This window comes from Hyperoodon ampullatus (assembly GCF_949752795.1).
Source record: "Hyperoodon ampullatus genome assembly, chromosome: 14".
Classification (NCBI taxonomy): Eukaryota; Metazoa; Chordata; class Mammalia; order Artiodactyla; family Ziphiidae; genus Hyperoodon; species Hyperoodon ampullatus.
Window position 1 is genome coordinate 46,782,817 of NC_136927.1, and position 19,315 is coordinate 46,802,131.

At 45.8% G+C, this 19,315-nt stretch overlaps 1 protein-coding gene across 1 annotated transcript in view; it reads right to left on the bottom strand.

Moving 5' to 3' along the window:
* Positions 1 to 19,242, bottom strand: part of GALNT17 (polypeptide N-acetylgalactosaminyltransferase 17) — a gene marked incomplete at both ends in the record, with an annotated part of 450,019 nt that extends 430,777 nt beyond the window's left edge. Inside the window, one exon of the mRNA XM_079719632.1 lies at positions 19,005 to 19,242. Coding sequence (XP_079575758.1) covers positions 19,005 to 19,242 — 238 coding nt within the window. The remainder of the gene's footprint in view (positions 1 to 19,004) is intronic.
* Between the last annotated feature and the right edge of the window lie 73 nt (positions 19,243 to 19,315).

A 19,315-nucleotide genomic window follows, 5' to 3' on the forward strand; every position in this document is an offset into this window, starting at 1 on the left:
TTGAACTTTCTCTACTGAAGATTAGGCTTTCAAGAGACTCATCCGTAAGAGGTAACCATGAACTTACACTCTCATGAAAATGTGCACCATTACACTAGATCCTTTCTGGTGGAGAAGAGGATGGATGGACTGGATCCCCAGGACCCATGGGAAGTTGGAATACCCATGGAGCAGTGATGCTGGGGGAACCACAAGCCCTTCGCTGGCTGCAGTTGAGGCAAGCTGAGATCTGAGTAAGGAGGATGAAGATGAAGAAATTAAGGCAGTCCACTCCTCCCCAAGGGCCTACGCATATAAGCTACCAAAGAGCAATATAAGGGAAGAACTGAATCCAAACCACCCCTTAGTAACTACTGTTTAGCTTTTGTTTTCTCCCCAAACTGCTTTGTGCAAGTAAACACAGCCCGAGGGTCCTTAGACCTTCCTGAGTGTTCACCTTCAGCTAATGAAGGAAAAGGAAAAGGCTCCTGAAATGATATTTCATGAGATTTGATTATTTTAATATTAGTTTCAGACCCTTTCTTCCAATCTCCTGGAATCAGTTCAATTGCAGGAAGATGGGTAGGAAGGAAAAAAAAATTGAAGTGAATTTTAGAACAACTTGGCAAATTAGCAAAGTTTTTAACATCATTAAAGAGCTCTTAAGTATTCTTCCCTGAACTCCATTTTTATTTTGTGAATGCATTTCAGTAATTGCTCTAAAGGAAACTGTGGAACTTTGGCACAAACATAAATGTTTGCATGATTTAAAATGCAGTGGCAGCAAAGATCATGATTTTTTTAATTGCTAATTCTTAAACTAACCTTTTCAGTTTGCCTCATTTTGGAAAATGCCAGTTCCTAACAGGCAAAGGCATAATAAAGACAATGCATATATTATTTAGTTGTTTATAATTGCAAACAACTTAGCCATATTTCAATACTTATCCCTTAGCTCCAACATGGAGCATAAGTAGGGGATGATTATAATCATTCCATCATTCTGTAAATAGAACACTGGGACACTGAGAAATAAGACTGCTTTCTTAAAGCCAACAGCAGAGACAGAGAAGCAGGTCTGGAGCCAGGTGGTTTTTCATTCAACCGCCTTACACCACCCAACTTACGGTTCAGTACTTGCTGACACATTAATCAAGGATGAAGAGAGATTGTCCTGTGACCCAGAGAGACTAGTGTTCCAAAACCTGCCTAACTGAATTAGTCAGGATGATTAACACTAGCTGTCGTAACAGATAAGCTCCAAGATCTCGATGGCTTAACACAAATGTCCGATGCACAGAGATATCAAGAGAGAGCTGGGGAGGATGGGATGATACTCTGTTCCACACAGTCATTCAGGGATTGAGGATCCTTCCATCCTGTATGCCACCAAGAGGTAGACTCCAAGGTTACCACAGGAAGGTAAAGAGGGAAGGCATGTACGACCCCACAGGATATTTTGTGGGCCAGGTTTGACAGTGGCAAACATCACTTCCTCCCATCTTCCAATGCCCAGAACTCAATCACATGCCCCCCACCTAACTGCGGGGAGCCTGAAGATTCGCGCTGTGCCCAAGAGGAAGACACAATCTCTTGTTGAACACGGCATTGCCTCTGCCACCCCAACTAGAGACAAAGGTAGTTCTAGACTGCCTGATATCAGTTTCTCTAACCCAGACCCTGATCTGGTATAAATGATTCCATAAGAAAGATTGCCCCCACCCTTCTAGGAACTCCAAATTAAAGTTCTACACTGCACACGTCAACCCAGCTCTGTGGCCTAGATCAAGATGGTGAACAGGAATGAGAAGAAGGGTGCATTGGGCCAAAGGGCGTACCTTCTGGACATGAGGAAACCACATCAGTCATCTGCATCAGCTTCATGTTGACACACAGCTTTGAAACCCCCCCCAGCCCCCCACACACAACTCTAGGGCCTGGGCCCTTAGCTGCATGGTGTGGCTCCTACTCAAGGCTTGGTATCCATTAAAAAATGACCATCAGAAGATTCCACTGCATCTTGCCCAATTAAAGCCACCATGATACCCATAAGATGAAGATTCAATGGTAGGGAGGGCACAGGGCAGAAGCCAAGAACAAAGCCTGCCTGAAGCCTGCTGAGAGTTGCCCAAACGAAGAAGAAATTAACAATGCACACTTGTTAGCACTCTTGTTGTGCTAATTTCCTTGCAAATACAAGCAAAACCTTTTAACTAACTTAATATCAATTTCACTTTTCTCACATTTTGTTCTAATTATGGGCGGGATCTAAAGCTCACACAGCATAACTTAGAGCTCTAGAATTAACAGCTTTACAACTTTACACATCAGTAGCTGCTAAACCTAAGGGAAGCAAGGTTCCCTGCTGCCCTGCTGTCACTGCACTCCCACGCCCAACCCTCTGCAATCCCTGGACCAGCCACCAACACTAATTGGGACTGAGTCCCATGCCCAGAAGTCAGCAAATGCCAACTTCACAAAGGAAGACACAGAAAGGCAGCTGGTGGGTGTCTCTAGACAACTGATTTCTCTGAGTTTCAGCTTCCTCAACTGTAAAATGGGTATAATAGTGTACACAGGTTTGATGTAGAATTCAGCAACACAAAACACTCTATATGCATTAGATGCCAATAAAAATACTGCATATGGCACACTACAGTATGCATGCGTATTTACAAAGTCCACATATTGTGTTTCATCAAATCTAAGATGCCTTCAATTGTAAGTGGCACCATTTTTATGCACCGAGAAACAGAGGAAGTGTTGCCAATTAAACTATGACACACCACTGATCATAAAATGAATCTCAATGTCAGAGATGTAAAAATGTGCACCTTAGTTAGCATTGACGAAATATGGTTATACATGGTAGTGTCAACCTACGAGATGGATTCAGATCAAATCCAAGTTAACCAGAATGCCCACGGACTTAGTATTCTAGTTCACTGAATTTCCAGAGAACAAAGAGTCTTGCTTCATTTCAATATTTGCTGAGAAGGTATTGGGGGTGTAGAGAGGATGGCAGACACCACAGATTCACAATGCAAACACCATTCCTTCTCTCCTTCTCTTTGGCCTCCACCATACTTACTTTCTCTGAAAAGCCACTGTTCTCTTAAAGCAAGGTTAGTCGTGTGGCCATTTTCTGGACCACATGAGCTTACCAGGAAGACTTCTGGAAAAGATTTTCTTTCCTGATTAAACAATAGGAGATGTGGCCAGTGGTACAGTACTTCCTACCTTGTACAACGATGCAGTGACTGTAACTACCACAGCCATCTTGTAACCATGAAGAAAAAAACAAGGAAATACAATGAACTATGACATTATAATGTCATCATGATGACCTCATGGTTCTAAACCAATACTGGTGACCACTACTTCTGGACTTGTTAGGTGAGAACAAGTTACTTTCTGATGAATTAACTCCTAAATGACATGGAGAAGGATTTTAAAATATACAGAGGAATACTACTCAGCCATAAAAAAGAATCAAATTTTGTCCTTTGCAGCAACATGGATGGACTTGGAGGATATAAGCCTTAGTGAAATAACTCAGACAGAGAAAGGCAAATACTGTATGATATCATTTATATGCAGAGTCTAAAAAATAAAACAAACAAGCAAATATAACAAAGAAAAAAAACCAGAGTCACAGATATAGAGAACAAACAAGTGGTTACCACTGGGGAGACAGAATGGCAGAGGGACAAGATAGGGGTAGGAGATTAAGAAGTACAAACTATTACATGTAAAATAAATAAACTACAGGGATATATTGTACAACACAGGGTATATAGCCAACGTTTTATAATAAATTTAACTGGAGTAAAATCTTTAAAAATTATGAATTCCTATGTTATACACCTGTTAACTTATATAATATTGTACATCAACTGTTACTCAATAAAAAAATAAATAAATAATAATAATTTTTAAATGAATAAAACCTATTCTCTTGCAAACTGTTACCATGTAAATGATTCATTCTAATGCAAGGCACAGATAAACAACAGCTAAAAGGGACTACCCTAGTGGCACGGTGGTTAACAATCCACCTGCTAATGCAGGGGACAAGGGTTTGAGCCCTGGTCCAGGAAGATCCCACATGCTGCAGAGGAACAGGGCTCATGTGCCACAACTACTGAGCCTGTGCTCTAGAGCCCACAGCTACAACTACTGAGCCCGCACACCACAACTACTGAAGCCCATGTGCCTAGAGCCCATGCTCTGAAACAAGAGAAGCCACCACAATGAGAAGCCCGCACACCACAACAAAAAGTAGCCCCTGCTCGCCACAACTAGAGAAAGCCCGCATGGAGCAAGGAAGACCCAATGCAGCCAAAAATAAATAAATCAATAAATAATTTTTAAAAAACAGCTAAAAGCAGACCTAGAGGGCAGAGAGCAGAAGCAAGAAGAACTGCAATCCTGCAGTCTGAAGAATGAAAACCAAATTTACAGAAAGACAGACAAAATGAAAAGGCAGAGGACTATGTACCAGATGAAGGAACAAGATAAAACCCCAGAAAAACAACTAAATAAAGTGGAGATAGGCAACCTTCCAGAAAAAGAATTCAGAATAATGATACTGAAGATGATCCAGGACCTCAGAAAACGAATGGAGGCAAAGATTGAGAAGATGCAAGAAATGTTTAACAAAGACCTAGAAGAAATAAAGAACAAACACTTAGAAGAATTAAAGAACAAACAGAGATGAATAATACAATAACTGAAATGAAAAAACACTAGAAGGAATCAATAGCAGAATAACTGAGGCAGAAGAATGAATAAGTGACCTAGAAGACAGAATGGTGGAATTCACTGCCACAGAACAGAACAAAGAAAAAAGAATGAGAAGAAATGAAGACAGCCTAAGAGACCTCTGGAACAACATTAAACGCACCAACATTCGCATTATAGGGGTCCCAGAAGGAGAAGAGAGAGAGAAAGGAACCCAGAAAATATCTGAAGAGATTATAGTCGAAAAATTCCCTAACATGGGAAAGGAAATAGCCACCTAAGTCCAAGAAGTGCAGAGAGTCCCAGGCAGGATAAAGCCAAGGAGAAACACACTAAGACATATAGTAATCAAATTGACAAAAATTAAAGACAAAGAAAAGTTATTGGAGATACGGGAATATATGTATATGTATAGCTGACTCACTTTGTTATAAAGCAGAAACTAACACACCATTGCAAAGCAATTACACTCCAATAAAGACATTTTAAAAAAAGAAAAATTATTAAAAGCAACAAGGGAAAAATGACAAATAACATACATGGGAACTCTCATAAGGTTAACAGCTAATTTCTCCACAGAAACTCTACAAGCCAGAAGGGAATGGCACGACATATTTAAAGTGACAAAAGGGAAGAACCTACAACCAAGACTACTCTACCCAGCAAAGATGTCATTCAGATTTGATGGAGAAATCAAAAGCTTTACATACAAGACAAAGCTAAGAGAATTCAGCAACAGCAAACCAGCTCTACAGCAAATGCTAAAGGAACTTCTCTAAGTGGGAAACACAAGAGAAGAAAAGGACCTACAAGAACAAACCCAAAACAATTAAGAAAATGGTAATAGGAACAAACATATCAATAATTACCTTAAATGTGAATGGATTAAATGCTCCAACGAAAAGACAGAGGCTCACTGAATGGATACATAAACAAGACCCATATATATGCTGTCTACAAGAGACCCACTTCAGACCTAGGGACACATACAGACTGAAAATGAGGAGATGGAAAAAGATATTCCATGTAGATAGAAATCAAAAGAAAGTTGGAGTAGCAATACTTATATCAGATAAAATTGACTTTAAAATAAAGAATGTTACAAGAGACAAGGAAGGACAATACATAATGATCAAGGGATCAATCCAAAAAGAAGATATAATACTTATAAATATATATGCACCCAACATACGAGCACCTCAATACATAAGGCAAATGCTAACAGCTATAAAAGAGGAAATTGACAGTAACACAATAATAGTGGGGGACTTTAACACCTCACTTACACCAATGGACAGATCATCCAGACAGAAAATTAATAAGGAAAAAGAAGCTTTAAATGACACAATAGACCAGGTAGATTTAATTGATATTTATAGGACATTCCATCCAACATCAGCAGATTACACTTTCTTCTCAAGTGCACACAGAACATTCTCCAGGATAGATCACATCTTGGGTCACAAATCAAGCCTTAGTAAATTTAAGAAAATAGAAATCACATCAAGCATCTTTTCTGACAACGCTATGAGATTAGAAATAAATTACAGGGGGAAAAAAATGTAAAAAGCACAGACACATGGAAGCTAAACAATACATTACTAAATAACCAAGATATCACTGAGGAAATCAAAAAATACCTAGAGAAAAATGACAACGAACACATGATGATCCAAAACATATGGGATGCAGCAAAAGCAGTTCTAAGAGGGAAGTTTATAGCAATACAATCCTACCTCAAGAAAAAAGAAACATCTCAAATAAACAACCTAACGTTACACCTAAAGGAACTAGAGAAAGAAGAACAAACAAAACGCAAAGTTAGCAGAAGGAAAGAAATCGTAAAGATCAGAGGAGAAATAAATGAAATAGAAACAAAGAAAACTATAGCAAAGATTAATAAAACTAAAAGCTGGTTCTTTGAGAAGATAAACAAAATTGATAAACCTTTAGCCAGACTCATCAAGAAAAAGAGGGAGAGGACTCAAATCAATAAAATTAGAAATGAAAAAGGAGAAGTTACAACAGACACCGCAGATATACAAAGCATCCTAAGAGACTACTACAAGCAACTATATGCCAATAAAAATGGACAACCTGGAAGAAATGGACAAATTCTTAGAAAGGTATAACCTTCCAAGACTGAACCAGGAAGAAATAGAAAATATGAACCAACCAATCACAAGTAATGAAATTGAAAATGATTAAAAATTTTCCAACAAACAAAAGTCCAGGACCAGATGGCTTCACAGGTAAATTCTATCAAACATTTAGAGAATAGCTAACACCCATCCTTCTCAAACTCTAACAAAAAACTGTAGAGGAAGGAACACTCCCAAACTCATTCAATGAGGCCACCATAACCCTGATACCAAAACCAGACAACGATACTACAAAAAAAGAAAATTACAGACCAATATCACTGATGAATATAAATGCAAAAATCCTCAACAAAATACTAGCAGACAGAATCCAACAACACATTAAAAGGATCATGCACCATGACCAAGTGGGATTTATCCCAGGGATGCAAGGATTCTTCAATATACACAAATCAATCAATGTGATACACCATATTAACAAACTGAAGGAGAAAAACCATATGATCATCTCAGTAGATTCTGAAAAAGCTTTTGACAAAATTCAACATCCATTTATAAAATGGATAAAAACTTTCTACAACGTGAGCACAGAGGAAATCTACCTCAACATAATAAAGGCCATATACGACAAACGCACAGCAAACATTATTCTCAATGGTGAAAAACTGAAAGCATTTCCTCTAAGATCAGGAACAAGACAAGGATGTCCACTCTCGCTACTATTATTCAACATAGTTTTGGAAGTCCTAGCCACAGCAATCAGAGAAGAAAAAGAAATAAAAGGAATACAAATTGGAAAAGAAGAAGTAAAACTGTCACTGTTTGCAGATGACATGATACTATATATAGATAATCATAAAGATGCCACCAGAAAGCTACTAGAGCTAATCAATGAATTTGGTAAAGTTGAAGGGTATAAAATTAATGCACAGAAATCTCTTGCATTCCTATACATTAACAATGAAAGATCAGAAAGAGAAATTAAGGAAACAATCCCATTCACCACTGCAACAAAAAGAATAAAATACCTAGGAATGAACCTAACTAAGGAGGTAAAAGACCTATACTCAGAAAACTATAAGACACTGATGAAAGAAATCAAAGATGACACAAACAGTTTGAGAGATATAACATGTTCTTGGATTGGAAGAACCAATATTGTGAAAATGACTATACTACCCAAAGCAATCTACAGATTCAATTCAATCCCTATCAAATTAACAATGGCATTTTTTATATAACTAGAACAAAAAATCTTAAAATTTGTATGGAGACACAAAAGACCCCGAATAGCCAAAGCAATCTTGAGGAAAAAAAAATGGAGCTGGAGGAATCAGACTCCCTGACTTCAGACTACACTACAAAGCTACAGTAATCAAGACAATATGGTACTGGCACAAAACCAGAAATATAGATCAACAGAACAGGATAGAAAGCCCAGAGTTAAACCCATGCACATATGGTCAACTAACCTATGACAAAGGAGGCAAGGATATACCATGGAGAAAAGACAGTCTCTTCAATAAGTGGTGCTGGGAAAACTGGACAGCTACATGTAAAAGAATGAAATTAGAACATTCCCTAACACCATACACAAAAAGAAACTCAAAATGGATTAGAGACCTAAATGTAAGACCAGACACTATAAAACTCTTAGAGGAAAACATAGGAAGAACACTCTGACATAAATCACAGCAAGATCTTTTTTGACCCACCTCGTAGAGTAATGGAAATAAAAACAAAAATCAACAAATGGGACCTAATGAAACTTAAAAGCTTTTGCACAGCAAAGGAAACTATAAACAAGATGAAAAGACAATCCTCAGAATGGGAGAAAATATTTGCAAATTAATCAACAGACAAAGGATTAATCTCCAAAATGCATAAACAGCTCATACAGCTCAATATTTAAAAAACAAACAACCCAATCAAAAAATGGGCAGAAGACCTAAAAAGACATTTCTCCAAAGAAGGTACACAAATGGCCAAGAGGCACATGAAAAGCTGCTCAACATCACTAATTATTAGAGAAATGCAAATCAAAACTACAATAAGGTATCACCTCACACCAGTTAGAATGGGCATCATCAGAAAATCTACAAACAACAAATGCTGGAGAGGGTGTGGAGAAAAGGGAACCCTCTTGCTCTGTTGGTGGGAATGTAAATTGATACAGCCACTATGGAGAACAGTATGGAGGTTCCTTAAAAAACTAAAAATAGAATTACCATATGACCCAGCGATCCCACTACTGGGCATATACCCAGAGAAAACCATAATTCAAAAGACACATGTAGGGCTTCCCTGGTGGCGCAGTGGTTGAGAGTCCGCCTGCCGATGCAGGGGACACGGGTTCGTGCCCTGGTCTGGGAGGATCCCACATGCCGTGGAGCGGCTGGGCCCGTGAGCCATGGCCGCTGAGCCTGCGCGTCCGGAGCCTGTGCTCCACAACGGGAGAGGCCACAACAGTGAGAGGCCCGCGTACCGCAAAAAAAAAAAAAAAGACACATGTACCCCAATGTTCATTGCAGCACTATTTACAATAGCCAGGACATGGAAGCAACCTAAATGTCCATCAACAGACGAATGGATAAAGAAGATGTGGTACATATATACAATGGAATATTACTGAGCCATAAAAAGGAATGAACTTGGGTCATTTGTAGAGACGTGGATGGATCTAGAGACTGTCATACAGAGTGAAGTAAGTCAGAAAGAGAAAAACAAATATCATATATTAACGCATATATGTGGAACCTAGAGAAATAGTACAGATGAACTGGTTTGCAGGGCAGAAATTGAGACACAGATGTAGAGAACAAATGTATGGACACCAAGGGGGGAAAGTGCGGGGGGGGATGAATTGGGTGATTGGGATTGACACATATACACTAATATGTATAAAATAGATAATTAATAAGAACCTACTGTATAAAAAATAAATAAATAAAATAAAATTCAAAAAATAAAAGTAGACCCATACAGAGTACCATCAGAGCCCAGAAGAAGGAAACATTAATTCCAAGAAAGTGGCAGGGAAGGTTTCAGGGAATAAATGGCTTCTGAATTGGTCTTGAAGAATGCATGAGATTTTAATAGGATGGGGTGGGAGGAAGGGGGTAATATTCAAAATTTGAGAGTTAAAAGACCCTAAAGTCACGTTGCTTTACAGAGAACTAGAACGCCGGTCTCCTGACTGTCCCTCACACTCTTTCTACCAGGGAGGTACAGCACCTAACAAGCCACGTGTAGCCACAAGACACCCCTCAGTAAACACTAATCACACGATTAGCCATTGTGTCGGAGGCAGGGATGGTAGGAGGCTCTTCTGGAATCTTGCTCCCTATTAACTGTCAGCACGCTCGTTTGTTGGCGTGTGGCTGTGGCCGCCTGTAATTACGGCTGCGGTTTATTACTCATGCATGGCAAGGCTGAGGCTCTGCAGTTAGCCATGACAGGGACATTATTAAAAGGGAAAACTTCTCTATCAGTGGCTAAGCCAATTGTCATCCACATGTCAAGCAGTCTAAAGACCTGCGAGGGGTAATAACGAAGGCAGAGGAAGGTCTTTCAACCAAGTGAGTCCTGCATCTTTTTTTTTAAGTGCTACCCTGCATTCGGAAATGCTTTCCCTGCTGAGGGGGATCTTGTCCCCGCTGTCAAAGGCCACCCTGTGGGGAGTTGGCTTCCCTGATCTTCTGAGTTCCATCATCTGGTCCCCTCGTCAGAGGAAGCAGGTCCTACCCTGCAACACGGCACTCCAGCTGAATCCATGAAATGCAAGAGGACCCAGATGCCTGGTGGTGGTCTCAGAAGGCAGACCTAAGGGGACTGTGGCTGCCACAGCCACAGTTGGGATAAAGCCTGCAGGCAGTGGGCTGCTGCCACGGCAGCTGGAGTGGACAGGCTTCTGTGTCATCTGAGAGCAGCAGCGGGGGAGGGGCGGGAGGAGATGGGTTTGCAGCAGAGAACTCCTCCCATCCATCACCACCACCGCCTCCCGCAGAATCCCTCCAGCCCACCCCACTTCCTCTGGCTCAGGAAGGAATAGGGGACAGAAAGGGAGACCTATCATCAGGTGCTAGACAAGCTCAGGGTCAAGCTAAGAATGCAGAGTGTGCATCGTAAGGGCGCCAACTCCCGCCACGGTGGGTCTTTCCTTGGGAATCAGCCGATCCAAGACTAGAGGGCCACGGGGTGGATAGAGCAGAGGACAGGGTGGACAGAGGTGAGGACCCTGGAGGAGCTGGTAAGAGGACTCCCAACAGGCTCGCCATGGGAGGGGCTGTCCAGGTTGGATGTGGAAGGATGGAGCCACAGGGAGGGAGAGAAAGGGGCATGGCTGGGGGGCTGAGTACACCTCAGTGAAGTTGGGGGTCCAGTGGGGAGCACCCAGGTCAGAGTGCTGAGGGCTGATTCAGATTTTCCAAAGGGAGCAACTCCAGGTGCTGACTCTTAGCTGAGGATGTGGCCAAGGAGGGGGTCTGAGGTGAGGGGCACCTGGAATCACTGAGGATTGGAGGGCTGGTTGAGCCCCGAACCAGAGGCATGGCTGGGTCAGCGATGCCAGCGTCTTCCACCCACTACTGGATTCTAACTCACTTTCCCGCCTATTCGCGCACACACTAAACCCCAACACAGCGTCATTCCCCTTACATCAGTACAGTGACCTGTCACCCAACAGCTCCCCACGTCTACAGAACTACATCCAAACCAGCCTGAGACTGAAGCCTGGCTGGGTCCAGCCTCCACTTAGTCCTCTCAACAAGTTCCACTTGTTCCTTGTGTCCTCACACACATCTCTGCCTCTACCTGTCCCCCTTGCCAGTTGCCCCGCAGATTCCCAGTCCTGGGCCCTGACCATCTTCTATGATTTGCTTCCACATCAGGTCCCCAGGTGGTGTCACTGCCTGGGTCCTCTGTTCCATGTGTTAAAACTTCTGAGTTCTGTCATTCTTGTTCAACAGTGGTTGGTCAAGAACCTACTGTTTGCCAGGTCAAGTCTCACCACCCCCATACTCATTTAATACTCCTCTGAGATCTAGCATATACCTGGTAAAACTACAAACGTATCCTTCCAACTGGACCACAGATGTCTAAGTATGTGTGGCATCTGCATCTCTCTGTATCCCGGCATCTAACCTACACCCAGCAGTGAGGAAGTGCTCACAAACAGATGGAAATGACCAACATTTCTGTAATGGGATTTGACATGTACAGGCTACCATTTCTTCTCCCCAGCCTCAAGAGTGATCATCCAAAGACACCATCATTATAAGCAGAAGATGGAGAGGAAGAAAGGAGGAGGAAGGAAACAGAATTCAGCCTCAGACAAACACATGGAAGAGAGAAGGATCCCAGGTTAATTCAGAGTTTAAGCAACTTTGAGTGAAAAGGACCTCCCCCGCCCTGTCTTGAGATTTACATCTCAGGTAACAACGACCACACACTGCCTCAATGCAGCACAACTGTTCATGCATTCATTCCCGAAATGTCTGCTGAGCACCTACTCTGGGCCAGGGCAGTTCTCGGCATCAGGGAGACGACAGGGAGCAAGCAAGCAAGATCCCTTCCTTCAAAGAGTGAGCATTCTCCCAGCTGCCACGCATCAGGCCCCATGGCTCATGCTGTACATTTTGAATCCCAATTCATCCTGACTCACAGCGACCCCATTTCACAGCTGAGAGGTGGGGAGGCTGGCCCAAGGTCACACAGCTAATAAGTGACAGAACCAGAAATCAAACCTAGTCTGCCTGCCGCCCAAGAGGACACCCTTTCTTCCAATATTCTTTTTATTTTTTTATTTTTTTGTCTGCGTTGGGTCTTCATTGCTGCACGCGGAATTCCTCTAGTTGCTATGAGCAGGGGCTACTCTTCATTGCGGTGGGCAGGCTTCTCATTGCGGTGGCTTCTCTTGTTGCGGAGCACAGGCTCTAGGTGCACAGGCTTCAGTAGTTGTGGCACGTAGGCTCAGTAGTTGTGGCTCACGGGCTCTAGAGCGCAGGCTCAGTAGTTGTGGCCCATGGGCTTAGTTGCTCCACAGCATGTGGGATCTTCCCGGACCAGGGCTCGAACCCGTGTCCCCTGCATTGGCAGGCGGATTCTTAACCACTGTGCCACCAGGGAAGTCTCAATATTCTATTTTTAAAGGCTCAGAGGTTTCTGATCTTAGGTGTTTCTTCACTCAACATGGGCTTCACTGCGCCCACGTTCCACCTCCCCGTTGTCACTCTTAGCTCTAATTACGGAGCCTTCTTCCCGTCCACAAAGGACACTCCCGATTTGGCAACAGCAAAGGTCAGGGTGTTGGAGTTCTTCCTCAAGAATGACACTGGCAGCCTCTCCCCGCTACCTCTGGGCCGGGCAGGCGGCAGCTGCCCCCGCTGGCAGGGTGCCTGTCACACACACTGGCCAACACAGATGTGCCTGTATCTGAGGGTTGTCCAAGAACTGGGCTCCCCATCTCTCCAGGAGCCACCAGATGTGATCAGTCCATCGGAGGTAAAAGAAGTGAGTGTCCCTCCGGCACCCAGGCTCTGGCTCTGCTGACCAGGCTTCCACACACCTGAGCCCCTGCCAGCCATCAGGCCCTGATGAAGGCCTGCACACAGCACCTCAGGCTCGCACTGCCCTGGCTTCCTTCTGAGGCTCACTCCAAGGGGGGATTTTAATACGAACATGCACCCTCTGCTCTCTCCCCCTTACCTCCTTCCCATTGGAAATGCTGGTACATTCCGGCTCAATAGTCTATATAAGCATATGTATATTCCAGGAAAGAGGAAACAGCTCAGGGCCAGCTCTGGCATCCAGGAAGAGATGCTCTCAACACACGATCCCTCTCCTTCTGACGCCAACTGCGAGGCCCACAGAGCACATCTCTGCCTCTGTCCCTCTGCACCAACTCACTTTCCCCGCCTGGTGGGCTTGGCTGATGTGGCAGGCTGGGTGGGCTGCATGTGGGTTGTTTGGGAACGTGCTGGTTTTCTGCAACTCCGACTCCAGCTTCATCTGCCTGTGTGGCTTGGGGGCAGGACTGGGCTGGGTAATTTTGACTTCTCTCCATGCCCGCAAAGATATTCAATTTCTTCGAGCAACCCTACTTCTATTCAATATCCTTCTGAAAACTAAATTTGGAACCTAACCTCAATCGACTGCATTTCCTCTTACGACAGCGGGGTCCGGGGCTTACTGGATGGAGCAGCCACACGTGCCCCTGTGATTCACCACACGGGGGTGCGGATGAGGGACGGGGTCACCAGCCAGAGCTCGGGCTTGCATGGGGCACAGGACCTTCACCCTGCCTGCCCTATCAGGGGATGCTAGACCTGGGAAAAGTACCATGATATTCAGGAATCTTGACTTTGCCCCTCAGTGGCTGTGTCATCCTGGCTAAGTCACACAGTATCTCTGTGTCTCACTTTTCTCAGCTCTAAAATGAGAGAAACCAGTAACTTCCTCAGAAGGTGACAGACAGCCAAAAGCCCTGTACAGAGTTACACGGGAATTCTAACAAGAAATCTATCCCTGTGTCCATTTTCCTTATGCCAGTACAAAACCACCATTAAAAAAAAAAAATTTAACACGGTATTATTTTCTTCTGTATAATCGTTTTGGATTTTCCAAAATTTCCACAATAAAACATGAATTAATTTCATTCTAGAGAGAGAAAGGAACATAAAACCATCATGTTATCAAATCACACATTCAAAGGAAACATACTGAAACGTGTTGGTCCCTAACCTGGGGACTGCTTCACTTCCAGGCTCCTCCCAAGGATCTGATGCTCTTTAGTCAGGATCTGGTGAAGGACCAGAGCAGCCTCAAGATGGCGGAGACAGGATGGCACAGGCAAGATGGCGGACAGGATGGCACGGGCAAGACGGCGGAGACGGGATGGCACGGGCAAGACGGCGGGGACGGGATGGCACGGGCAAGACGGCGGGGACGGGATGGCACGGGCAAGACGGCGGGGACGGGATGGCACGGGCAAGACGGCGGGGACGGGATGGCACGGGCAAGACGGCGGGGACGGGATGGCACGGGCAAGACGGCGGGGACAGGATGGCACGGGCAAGACGGCTACCTCACACTCAGTCCCCCCAGCTAAGTCTTCCCACCTCCTTCCCCTCACCACATCCACCCAGCCCAATCCAGCCTTTACAATGTCAAGGTTATTTCCTCTGTGGCTATCATTTACCTCCTAAAACTAGCTCCCATCCAATTAATCAACCAATATACCTTTGGTGCCCACATTATGTACAAAGTGCTGTGACACATGCTGAAGGATGGAGGTGGTATTAAATAACCCAATATATGGTTCGAGACCTTAAAAAGCCTGCAGTCCAGTTCTGGACTCAAAAGATAAAGCCATCGAGGCACAAAAGTCAAAGCCATGGGTGCAAATGGACACAGACAAGAAAGCTTCAAGCACCTTGGAGTAGGGAGAGCTCAGAGCGTGTGGCTTGGCACCACTGCCCACCCCCAGGTGGTGACCCTGAGCCAACCTTTAAAGGACGGATGGATGCAGAAAGGAGGCGGGGAGAGCAAACCAGGACAGCTAGCACTTCTCAAAGACGGGGGCTGAAACGTGGAGGCTACAATCATAAGACAAATGCAGGGTTATTTCAGCAAGTAGATCAGTCTTGCTCAAAGAGACCGAGGCACTGGGCCAGGGCGGGAACATGGGGCGGGGTGGGGGGGGCGGGCGGCGGTCCTGACTGTCAGCCTCCAGGCTTGACCACGGTTCCTTAGGAAACACAAAACCACCGGAAGGTCTTGGGCCCTTTGGAAGCGGTGCTTTCCACGCAGACAGCTGGAAACACAGAAAGGAGGGGTGGCAGGGCCCTGGGTTAAAAGGTACTGCGGCAACAGTGAGGGGGCAGCCGACGGGGCCTCACGGAAAGAACGGAAGCGCAGGTGCAAGAGAGTCTGGAGGGGCAAAAATGAACTCATCTCTGGGTGCTCTCCCCTCCATACCAGCTTTTCCACTTTCCCTTTCAAGTGTCCTTTTCAGCCTATATTAAGAAAAACAAAACCATAAAAACGTGTAACTGATTTTCAAAAGGCAGGCACCGAGAGTCTTAGCGGAGAGGCCAGTTCTGAGGAGGTCTGGGTCATCCCTGGCCCCCGCAGCCCAGGGGCCCCTCTCAGGACACCCAAGGAAACCGTTCCAGGAGTGAGAGAACACTGGAGATGGCTGTGCTGTGTCCCTCCTGCTTGAACTTCATAAGGGTCCACTGGAAAGGTCTGAGAAATCGGAGCCATGATTAAAACACCAGCTCCCATTTGGTACTCGAGGGGCTGGACCCAAGTGTCTCTGTTCCTCCTGTATGCCCAGTGCCCGGCTCTCTCGAGCCCTCCATTAATTCCTGAGGAATAAAGAGCACCAAGGTCAAGGTTACCTTCTCCTCCTTCAGTAGCAAGAGGTGGAGACAGGCTGCAGAGCAAGTGGACATGGGAATCCAGGTCCCATCTCCCAGGCACTCTCCTCCCCTGGCACTCTCCCGCCACAGCAGGAGACCCTGGCAGGCCTACAGTATCAACAGGTGGGGCACGCTTTACCCAAAACTAGCACAGGCAGAGGATGGAGTGCTGGGGGGGTGGGGTGGAGATGAGGAGGGTCATTACAAATGACACTGGTCAGCCAGGAAGAGAACAGCTACCTTAGTTACAGCTTGAATTCCTGGCTTGCCCAGGAAAAGTTCTCAACCCAGCCTTCCTCAGAGACTGCAAGTAAAGAAAACTCACCTTCCCACCCCACCACACCCAACCCAAGCCAACCCAACCAGTCCCAAGTGGCAGGCATCCCCAAACCCCCAGGGAATCGCTTACTAGGCAGAGGAGTATACAAGGAAAGAAGCCGAACCCCAGCCCATCTGAAGCAAACTCACAGCTTCCCAGAAGTCCCCACCCCCACTCCAACCAACAGGCAAATGGATTTTCCTCTTTACTCTGCCTGGCATAGGCAGTAGAGGGCACTGGGCCATGGTCCAGGCCACAAGCTTGTCGGAGATGCAAAGTCTCGGGTCCCCACCCTGATCTACTTAATCTGAGATTCTTTGGTTGGGCCTAGAAATCTGCATCTTAACAGGACCTCCACGTGACTCTGACACACGCCAAAGGTTGAGACACGCCAGTGCAGCAGCTGAGAACCTCAATCCTGGAACCAGGCTGTCCAAGTTCAATTCCCAGCTCTGTCATCCCCTAGCTGGGTGGCTGTGAGCAAGCTACTTAGGGGGAAGTATCAGCACCCATCTCCTAGGGTTGCTGGGAAGACTTAACGAGTCCCTGCGTGTTAGTGGCACTTAGTAAATACCCTTTAGAATTTTATTATTCTTATTTGGGGCACTGGGTGGGTGGGGGTATATCACATTTCATTTCCTAATTGAAACGACTTGTGTCCCTGGGTACAGCCTGACACTTGAAGGAACCAGCTATCTTGCACTCTCTCTTTTGGGTCTTATGGATTGGTCTATGGCACCGGTCTGTGTAAAATAATAAGGCCCATCCCATAAGCATCTAATTCCTCCAGAGATGAACTGTGGGCTTTTGTTTCATTCTGTGCCTTGGTTCTTCAACACTCAGGAGAAGAGCTCCCACAAGAACCCCACAGGGGACACCTACAGCCAGGCCACACCTACAGCTGGGCCCCGCTATCTACAAGGCGTCAGTGGGATTGCAGCGTCCCACTGCAGATACAAGTTCAAGGTATCCCCTGGATACTTGCTGAATGACATCAAGGAGACCAAGGGGTCCTTTCAGAGGGTGCTTGGAAATCTGACCCCATCCCACCAGGAAGGACCCAGAAGGGAGCATTGGAAAGCAGGAAGAAGACAATATGGTGATATCCTTCTCCCTGCCTGCCACTGGACTGGTCTCTTGCTCCAAATGCAGGTAGGACAGTAGTTGAGTCCAGTCTTACTAATGTAGAATCTTTTTGTAATCAAAATGAATACTGCTTATAACTAGGAGGAGACAGTGGATAGAAGTTGTCAAGAACACAGGCTCTTTGGTCAACCAGACATGGGGTTCTGACTCCAGACTCTACCACTTACTAGCAGCAGGACATCAGGCAACTTAGTTAACCCCTCCAAGCCTCCTTTTCTTATTTCTGATATGGGGAATGGAAGGAACCACCCTGGACTGATGTGACCACTCAGTGAGATAATGCATTTGTAACAGTCTTGGCACTGTCTGGCACAATAAGAATTCCACCACTAATTATTATCATTATCTTTACGACTATCAGTAGCTCTGGAATTACCATGAGGACATGAGTTAGAAGCTCAGGAAGGGAGGTGGCAGCCTTGAATCTGACTTGGATACCAGTCACATGGACCCTGGAGAGCTGCCCATACTCAAGTGAGTAATACTCTGACCTTGGGGGCAGCAAATGTCCAATGACCCATCAGTTCCTGGACCAGATGTGACCAGGGTATATTAAAAGTCTCCCTCTTCTCCTGAAACACTGAGGAGAACATTGTATATGGGACAGATTCTGACAACTATCACTGATTGGATGGCACACCTCTCTTTGCTACACTCTCTAAAAACCTGCTTCCCCAACCCACCTCAAACTTTAACAATTGCCCTCAGGCAGCTCTCTCGGGAGAATCCGAGCGTGTTTTTAATAGCAGGCTCACCAAGGCAGCTGCGGGAAGGGAGGAGTCCTCACTGCTAGCTTGCAATCCGCCTCCTAGAGAGATGACATTCCTCCAACCTACTACCGAAGAGCGTTAGCTCCAGACCTGAGGCCTTGACTTTTGCAGACATTTAAGCAGGCCAATGTCCCTCCCCTGTCCGACCCCAGCAAACGCTAAGCTGTAAGAGCTCTTTCCTCCCTTAAGTCGCCTGCGCCTCCAGTCCCATTTGGCCGCGCGTCTGGTTTCCGCACTTGGGCCGGAGCGGCCAGGTAATCATTCCTGCACGCGGAGACCGGGAGCCAGCTGTGCTGACGAGTTTCCACGATAAAAGCAAACTTACAGCTGGAGGACAGAAAAGAAACGGGTAATTCTTTCCAGCAGCCCTGGCCTCCTGGCCGAGACTGGGCAGGAAGAGTAAAAGGGCGCGGGGGAGCCAGGAGGTGCTTGCCTCCCGCACCGTGCGCAGGGCCCCCGGGGGGGGAACCCGGTGCCCGGCCCGCCCGCGCCGAGCCCCGTGGGCACCCGCGTGCGTCCTTACCATTCAGTTGCCGGTAGACAATGTCCTCGAGCAGCGAGAGGCGCTTGAGGACCGCATCCTGTATGGGGCTGGCGCTGTGCGCGCTGAGGTTGGCCGCCTCGGCGCGCGGCCGAATCTCGTGGAAGGCGTCTCCGCTGCGCACCGAGATGGGCCGGCACTTGGCCAGGAAGAGCACGAAGCCGGCCACCGCGATCAAGTTCAACACCAACAGCACTTTGACTCTTCTCAGTGAAGCCATCAAACACGCCCGGTCGGCCCTCGCCCCGGACCCGCGCCCCCTCGGGCTCCGGCGAGGCGCGGGGCAGCCGGGG